The sequence below is a fragment of the Pseudorca crassidens genome, chromosome 9 (genome assembly GCF_039906515.1).
Source record: "Pseudorca crassidens isolate mPseCra1 chromosome 9, mPseCra1.hap1, whole genome shotgun sequence".
Lineage (NCBI taxonomy): Eukaryota > Metazoa > Chordata > Mammalia > Artiodactyla > Delphinidae > Pseudorca > Pseudorca crassidens.
In genome coordinates, this window is record NC_090304.1 from 34062258 (window position 1) to 34071714 (window position 9457).

Here is a 9457-nt window from a genome sequence, read left to right on the forward strand (position 1 = left end):
ACACTACGTGACATAATAAGTGCTCAATTTAAGAATAAATTGGTGAAGCCTGTGCATTTGCTAAAAGTAGACTGCACATTTGGCTCAAAGTTTCTAGTATCCAACACAAAGATAAAATCAAGTAACCGCTACAGACCAACTGAGAGTTTAGGCTAAGTGATAAATATCAGATCTTAAAACTGAATTAACAGCATGAACACCACTGCTTTATTCATTTTTTTAAAAGTTAATAAATGAAAAATGACTCTTCCTGTTAAATTTGTTTCTCTTCTCCTTTTTGTTAAAGCAAAACAAAACAAAACACCAGTTCCGACTACTTATTAGAATACTTTTGCTTGGTGTCTTTAAGACTGGAAACAAACTCAGCTCAAATGACTTATTGTGTCATCAACTTCAGTAGATTAGAAATTGTTGTAGGTTTCTGAACAAAACCCCTACAGGTTGGCAGATAAACATCTGTAGAACACATAAATTTGTGAATAATCCAGATAACATTCCATAAGTAGATTCTTCTTCCCCCTCCCCTTCCCACAATCTTTAGACAAGCATTTGTTTTTGTTATATGCAGTTAAATGCCACTTAGTTCAATTAGTTGTTTGTGTGAAATAAGAGTCAATTAAGTTATTCTGCCTTGAGAATTACAAAAACAAAACAAAAAACAATAATGAAACTTTGAAATAAAATTTAAGTTCCTTTACTATTTTAATAAAGTATTAATCTTTAAGTTTCAGGATTCAAGTTCTAAAGGATTCAAGTTCTAATAATGAAAGGATAAGGTCAAGGCCCAGACTTTAGCATAGTGTCTGGTATTAATTGAAGGTCAGTACCTTTCTACTAAACTGAATTGAACCAAAATTTTTATTTAACTACATTTTGTTATATGCAACAGCCAGTGTCTGGCTTTCCCCAATTACGATAAACCTTAACACAGATTCACTCACGCAAAACTCAGGAAACTTCTACTAGAGATCCTTATAAAGCGAAAGGAAGCACGGAGACCTCCGTAACTAACAGCATCTCCCACGTGGCTCCGGGAATTGCCTAATCCTAGCCCTCCCTTTATTCTCCCTCCCGTATGAGCCTCCTCGATAGCTACGGCAAAAGTAAAACCAAGAGCACTTTCCCGGGGCTTACATTTCTCGGAGTGCAGGTACCCGGATTAAAGCCGCTATCAGATTGACAGGGATTTTACCCAATAGCGTTGCAGAGAGGCGTATCGTTTCACCAACACGCCAATCATGCACGCAGAGAGTAGCCGGCTCCAAGGTGAAGGCGGAAGTAAGGCCCTAGCGCGCTCAATGGAACCGCTCTTGCAGCACCTGGAGCGGTTCTCCGAGGTTCTGGCTGTCTCCCGCACGACCCACGTCAGCACCTGGGACCCCGTGACCGTGCGCAGGGCCCTACAGTGGGCTCGGTACCTGCGCCACATCCACAAGCGCTTTGGCCGCCATGCCCGCATTAGCAAGGCGCTGGAGCGGCGACTGCAAAACCAGTGGAAGCAGCAGGGCGACTCTGGGCCTGCTCCAGCCCCGGGGTTGGCGAACTTCCAGGCCTTGGGGCTCTGCGACCAGCTGCTGTCCCTGCGACTGCTGGCGAACCCGGCCCTCGGGGATGCCTCCTTTCACTACCTGCTGCAGCAGCTCTTTCCCGGCCCTGGCATCCCGGACGCCGAGGAGGAGTCTCTCCAAGGCAGCTTGGCCCGCCTCGCCCGCCGCCGGGCCGCTCTTCACATGCTGCGCTTCAACGCCTATGGAGAGAACCCGGCCCTTCAGGAGGACCCACTGATGAAGACCCAGGCGGAGCTGCTGCTGAGGCGTCTGCAGGAGGTGGGGGAGGCCGATGCAGGGGGCCCTGGTAGGCTTCTCAGCAGCCTGTGGGAGCGCTCGCCCCAGAACAACTTCCTGAAGGTGGTAGCGGCCGCGCTGTTGCTGCCGCCGTCTTCTCCCCGGCACCAAGAAGAGGAATTGAAACTAGGCAGCCCCAAAACTCCGGGAGAGGAGGGTCAAGAGCTGCTTCGCTGGCTTCTGGGGAAATCGGATGTCATGGTTGCTTTTTGCCGCAGCCTCCCAGCCGGGCTTTTAACTTTGGTGGCGGGGCGCCATCCAGAGCTCTCCCGGGTCTATCTGGGCCTGCTAACAGACTGGGGTCGACAGCTGCACTACAGCCTTCAGAAAGGCCTTTGGATTGGAACTGAATCCCAGGATGTGCCCTGGGAGGAGTTGTTGAGCAGGTTTCAAAGCCTCTGTCAGGCCCCTCCACCTCTGAAAGATGAAGTTTTTACTGCCCTGAAGTCCTGTAAGGCTCAAGATGGAGATTTCGAAGTCCCTGGTCTTAGCATCTGGACAGACCTGTTGCTGTCTCTTGGGAGTAGTGCGTGATATTGCATTTGGGCAGAGACAAGTTCTCAGCCTAGGCCCCAGTTCTCTATGGGCAACGTTCTGTAACTGAGCAATCGAATATACGGTTTACAAAATTAAAATCCCAGTGTTCTCGCCAAATGTCCTGTACTTTGATGTGTCCAAAATATTATTGTAGGTCCTAATATATAATAGGTGTAATTGTAACTTAATTACAGATATGTAAGTAACTGGCTTGTAGTGCCATGGATTTTCTGTTTAGAGGAGGTAACATTGGAAATATCCTACCTAAAGCCATGGAGTTAATAGTTTGCATTCTAGAAGGCGCATTTCTAATAACGTTGAAAAGATATGTGCTTGTCAAAGAAAATGCAGCTTTAAAGTGACAAGACACCTTTTTTAATATTATTAATGCCTTACTTTTGCAGGTTTTTCTTGGGTTTTTTTTAAATCCCCAGAAGTGATTTCTCTAACCAACAACACGTGCTGTCAGAAATGGTTTGGAAAGCCAACTGGCCTAGTTGGACTTTAAACCCTGGACTTTGGCCTTGTTAACCTAACGTTCTAACCAATTAACCAGCGTCAACATGTATTAAAATTGTGTTATTCAGAAATTTTGTTTCTCATTTCTGTGCATTGAAAGATCATACAGTAATTTAAAGCATTGACTTAAGAAAAAATTTTACAGCATGGTAAATACAAATATATGCCTTTGGAATATTAATTTAGCATTTGATGGTAAAAGAAAACAAACTTCTGAATTAGTGCTGCTTCTGCCATTGACTAGGTTAATAAATCACAACCTTGGTGTTACAGTTGCCTCATGTTGAATGAATTGTTGAGACTAAAATAGTCAAATTCTCCCACTTTGTCCTTGTTGGCTGCCCTATGGGAACAGTTTAGAATATTTGTTTAGTGTGTGTAGGAACCTAATTTTGTGAGTTTACCCAGATGCTCCACTACCAGCAGAGTGATTACCAATCACCAAACTTACGAATGATTTATTCATTTTTATTAGGGGGAATATAACTTTCTGTTCATCAAGATTTTTTTTTCCATAACCAAGTTAGTTGGTTGCAAGATTCTTCTAATTCCAGAAATGGAATTAGAGCAAAAGGAGTTGTATAATCTTGTAGAATTTTTTATTCTATAGTGAAACCTGGAGTAAACTACTGTTCTGCTAGCAAGTACACTTTTCCAGATGATCCTGGGTTAACACAAGCAAGTTTGTATTTCCTGTGGTTTGATTCCTTTTTCTAGCTCTCATCCATGTAGACCATCTTTTAGATTTAATTTGCCATTAATGCAGGAAGAAAGGCAATTCCTTCTGTTAGTTACCTGAAAGTCTTTTTTCAGGAAGCATAACCCAATGAAGAGTTCTGCCCACACAAGTCATAATATTGACCCATAAACCTAAGTCCCATAACCCTAACCTTTAGCTTTAAAGAATGACAGTTTGTAAACTTATTTCCCTATTTCTGCTGCAATATTGCACACTCTTTTTCAAGATAAAATGGTAAAAATTGTTATAGACTTCAGTAAAAAAAAATTTTAAATCTATTTTTATACTCACCATATCTTATTTTAGGCTCCATGCTATGTTCATTGCATAGATAACCATATTTAATCTTCACATCAAGACTGTATTGTTATAAATCAAGATACAAGCTAAAGAAGATTAACTACAATGCCCAAGGGCACACAGAAAATAAGCAACATGAGAGCAGAAGCCAATCTGTTATTTTTTTCCCCCAGAGCCTAGCACAGTGCCTGGCATGTGGTAGATACTCCAAATGTTTGAATAAATGAAGCCAGGATTAGAACCTTAATCTATATTCTTAACAACAGTAAAATTTTTTTTTTTTTTGACCATGCCACGTGGCTTGCGGGATCTTAATTCCCAGAGGAGGGATCGAACCTGGGCCCAGCAGTGAAAGTCCCGAGTCCTAACTACTGGACCAGCAGGGAATTCCTCTTAATCTGTATTCTTTATCTTGTTTTAAACAAGGTTAAAGACTTGAAGAGGTGTTATTGAATATAGAAATCTTACTATCACTGTGAATCTATAGGAAGAGAGAAAAAATGAGAGGAAGAAATGGGAAATTGAATAAATAAATTCAAGATTCTTATGAGCCAGCAGATAAAATGACTGCATGTGCCTGTTGTTTTTTGTTAGTATTAGTTGAGGACAAATATCTCAATGCTTTCTGAAAACTTCCCTTGGACTGAGTGTATATCTATTGAGTATATTAGAATGTTTTAAATCTAAATGCTGTTGTCCATGTGCTGGCTGCTTATTAAGGTTCTGATTCTAATGGAAAATGTGTAAGATTTGGCTTTGAGTACATAAATAAGGCTATGCATTTGTATGGTGTCATACAGTATACAAAGTTTTGCAATTAAATCATCTTAGCAGAACCTCTTAATATAACTGTAAGACAGGATAATGTGCTGTGAACTTCAAGTTTTATTAAGGAGTTGTGACTACAGGTAGTGATTTGTCCAGTATTTATATGACTCTTGAGTGGTAAGGTCACCAAGGATATGGATCTTTTCTAACTTACATTCACTCCACAAATCTTTTCTAGGGAGGTAGATTGCTGATTTGTAAACCAATACTGTATTAAAAAATTTTAAATGTCTGTATCATCAATGTATACTCTAACAGGGACTGGCACATGGGAGAAATTATATTTATCAAATATGGTTTAAATTTGGGTTATTATCTACTACTATAACTTTTACCTAGTTATTTCACTGTAGGAATCAGAGTTCATTTATCTATGAAACAGAAAAATTCCACCCTTTTGAACTGCTTAGCACAATTAAAAGATAAAATGATAATGCATATGAAAATGATGTCAGAAATTATAAACAGGCCGATTCATCTATTTTCTCTTCTTTAAATTGATAAACATATAAATAAATGTAAAATATGATTCACACAATGAATTAGTATTTATGAAAAGCAACCATACCTGAAGGTGTAATAAGAACTGAGACTCATCATTAAGATTTGACCATTAAAATAAATTTGAAATAAAATGAGGAGTTTAATATTTTAATACACTTTTATTGGATAAATAATATGGTAACAATATTAAAGGAATACCCTATCGCATTGGCACTATTTTCATTTTTGTGTATTCCTATCCATCTTTTGGTCACGTGTCTGCTATTTCCATACCTGTAATTAATGTATATAACATCTCTAGATTTTATCAAGTTATCAAATATTTTTATGTTTAGTCTTTAAAAATAAAGGAAAATATGTACTTATTAGAAAGTAAGTCCTCAATAAATGCTAGTTAAATGCTTTTTCCTATGTTTAATGAGATAAAAATGTTGAAGTCTTTTTTCTTTTCTTTTTCTTTTATATTATTTTTTTTTGCCCACACACGTGGCTTGCAGGATCTTAGTTCCCTGACCAGGGATAGAATCCAGGCCCGTGGTAGTGAAAGCGCCAAGTCCTAACCACTGGACAACCAGGGAATTCCCTCTTTTTCTTTTATTATGTTAACTCTTCTAATGATAATTTGTCGTTGCTTTTCAGAGATGCTCAGTCAAATGTATTAAATTTTTAATATTCTGTTCAATTCAGCTTATATTTTATTTAGATTTTTGATTCTGAGTTCATGAATGAGATTGACCTGTAATTTTTTATTCTTATATACTTTTGTTTGAATTCAGTATTTTACTGGCCATATAGAATGAATTAGAGACTACTCTTTTTCTTATTGTCTGTGAGAGTTTTATAAAATTGGAATGAACAATTCCTTGGGAGTCTTATAGAATTATTCTGTAATACAATCCGAACCTGATTTTTTTTTAATTGAATGACTTAACTACAATTTCAATTTCTTTATGGCTATTGGAACAAAGTTGTTTCTTACCTTTTTTATCACTAGTGTTTTCCTACCTTTTTATCACTAACACACCTACAATCCTGTTTCATTTTTATTCCTTTTTTTCCTCTTTGTCTTAGCTTTTCTTGATTTGTCTTCCCAAGTGTTATCTATTACATAATTTTTCCCAGTGAATTAAGTTTATTATATCACTTTTTCTATTTCAAAAATTTATGTTCTTATTTTATCTATTTTCTTCTTTGCTTTTATTCTGCTGTTCCTTCCTCAGTTCTTAAGCAAAGTCATTTAGCTCATTTGTAACTTTTTTTATTATATAAGTATTTAAATTGCCCTTTAAATTTTGCTTTCACTGCAAGTCTCTTGTTTTGATATTTAACATTTTCATTATCATTCAGTTCTAAGTATTTATAGCTTAGTTTCCACAATGATTTCTTCTATAATCTATGGATTACTTAAAATTGTTTTTTAAATTCCTCAATGGATAAATATTCTTAAAATTATCTTTTTGTTATTCTTTTCCAAATTAATTTTTGTCAGAAAATGTAGTTTATATGATACTGAATCTTTGATATTTATTGATACTTGGTCTATTGTCCAAATAAGTGGTCAGTTTTTATAAATGTGCTGCATGTACTTGAAAAGAATGTGTTTTCTCTAATTTGGGGACACACATTTCTACATATATATTTTAAATTAACTTTGTAAACTTAAAAAAAAAATTATTCTGCATATTTACTACTCCTTTTCTGTTTGTCCTATCAAATAAGTGAGGGAGCAGTGCTGAAATTCCCCACTATGTTGGGAAAGTTGGACAGCTGCATGTAAATCAATGAAAGTAGAACACACCTTCTCACCATACGCAAAAATAAACTCAGAGTGGCTTAAAGACTTACATATAAGACATGACACCATAAAACTCCTAGAATAGAACATAGGCAAGACATTCTCTGACATAAATTATACCAGTGTTTTCTTAGGTCAGTCTCCCAAGGCAATAGAAACAAAAGCAAAAATTAGCAAATGAGACCTAATCAAACTTACAAGCTTTTGCACATCGAAGGAAACCATAAACAAAATGAAAAGAGAACCTACGGACTGGGAGAAAATATTTGCAAACTATGTGACTGACAAGGGCTTAATTTCCAAATTATACAAATGGCTCATAAAACTCAATAACAAAAAACCAAATCAAAGAATGGGCAGAATGGGCTTCCCTGGTGGCGCAGCGGTTGAGAGTCTGCCTGCCGATGCAGGGGACACGGGTTCGTGCCCCAGTCCGGGAAGATCCCACATGCCGCGGAGCGGCTAGGCCCGTGAACCATGGCCGCTGAGCCTGTGTGTCCGGAGCCTGTACTCCACAACGGGAGAGGCCACAACAGTGAGAGGCTCGCGCACCGCAAAAAAAAAAAAAAAAAAGAAGACATACAGATGGCCAATAGGTACATGAAAAGATACTCAATATTATTAAAGAAACGCAAATCAAAACTACAGTGAGGCCCCACTTCACACTGGTCAGAATGGCCAACATTAAAAAGGCTACAAATAACAAATGCTGGGGATGGTGTGGAGAAAAGGGAACCCTCCTACACTGCTGGTGGGAATGTAAACTGGTGCAGCCACTGTGGATAACACTATGGAGGTTCCTCAAAAAACTAAAAACAGCGTTGCCATATGATCCAGCAATCCAAGTCCTGGGCATATATCCAGACAAAACTACAATTTGAAAAGATGTATGCACCCCTATGTTCATAACAGCACTATTTACAATAGCCAAGACATGGAAACAACCTAAATGTTCATCAACAGATGAATGAATAAAGAAGATGAGATGGAATATTACTCAGCTATAAAAAAAAGAAATAATGCCATTTGCAACTACATGGGTGGACCTAGAGATTATCATACTAAGTGAAGTAAGTCAGAAGGAGAAAGACAAATACCACATGATATCACTTATATGTGGAATCTAAAATACGACACGAGCATATCTATGAAACAGAAGCAGACTCATAGACATAGAGAAGAGACTTGTGGTTGTGGGGTGGGGAGGGTTGGATTGGTATGTTTGAGACTAGAATGTATAAACAACAAGGTCCCCTATCATATAGCACAGGGAACTATATTCCATATCCTGTAATAAACCATAATGGAAAAGAATATGAAAAAGAATATGAAAAAGAATTTGTATGTATGTATGTATAACTGTGTATGTATAACTGAATCACTGCTGAACACCAGAAACTAATACATTGTGAATCAACTATACTTCAACTATACTTCAATTTAAAAAAATTCCCCACTATGATCTTGGTTCAAGAAACTTTATCAATTATCGTTTTATATATTTTGAGCAATTCCATGATATGCAGTCAAATTCAGAATTGTTATATCATCTTAATGAATTGAACTTTTCATTTTGTAATGACATTTTCTGCTTTAAAATCTTTTTTCTATTATTATTATCATTATTAATATGACTGGACTTTTTTCTGCTACCCTACTTTGTGCTTTCTATTGATATTTGTCTTGACTTTTCTGCTTAATTTTCTTTCTCAGTTCTTTTTAATTTCCTGAATTTTTTTTTGTCTTCCTATTCCATTTCTCCCTCAGCTAATTGAGATGCTATATTCTATACCTAAGCTTTTCCTCTTGAAACTTTTACCACATTTAACTTAAAAATATCTAAAATTAGTTCGAAATCTTTATTTCCCTTTCTAACAATACAGTGGGCCTTAGAAACCTTTAACCCTGATCTCATCTCCCAACTCACAAGTTATTAATTTATTCATTTTTAGTTTTGTTCTTTACAAGAAAATTTCCAACAAATTAGAACACTTTAATTAATATTTTATACAGACAAGTGTGTTTTTTTTGTTTTTTGGGGGTTTTTTTTGACAAGTGTGTTTTTTGTTGTTGTTGTTGTTTTCGGTACGCGGGCCTCTCGCTGTTGTGGTCTCTCCCGTTGCGGAGCACAGGCTCCGGACGCACAGGCTCAGCGGCCGTGGCTCATGGGCCCAGCTGTTCCGCGGCATGTGGGATCTTCCCGGACTGGGGCACGAACCCGTGTCCCCTGCATCGGCAGGCAGACTCTCAACAACTGCGCCACCAGGGAAGCCCAACAAGTGTGTTTTGATTTACCTACATGTTTAAAATTTTTGTTTCCCATTGCTCCTCAGACATTTCTCCTGGAATCAGTTTATTATATTTTTTTTAGAAGTTCCCCCGAAGAAGGTC

The 9457-nt window shown here is 37.7% G+C and overlaps 2 protein-coding genes across 5 annotated transcripts in view; one reads left to right on the forward strand and one right to left on the reverse strand.

Moving 5' to 3' along the window:
• Positions 1-1296, reverse strand: part of GAS2 (growth arrest specific 2) — a 158214-nt gene extending 156918 nt beyond the window's left edge. For 2 of the 4 annotated variants that reach the window (XM_067749597.1, XM_067749591.1), the window contains exon 1: positions 1135-1296. The gene's annotated coding sequence lies outside the window, so the exon portion shown is untranslated. The remainder of the gene's footprint in view (positions 1-1134) is intronic. The other 2 variants (XM_067749598.1, XM_067749593.1) reach the window with 2 other exon arrangements.
• Positions 1250-2971, forward strand: FANCF (FA complementation group F). The gene has a single exon (XM_067749590.1). The coding sequence runs from the start codon at positions 1299-1301 to the stop codon at positions 2376-2378; it is 1080 nt and encodes a 359-aa protein (XP_067605691.1). The 5' UTR covers positions 1250-1298; the 3' UTR covers positions 2379-2971.
• Positions 2972-9457: the final 6486 nt, after the last annotated feature.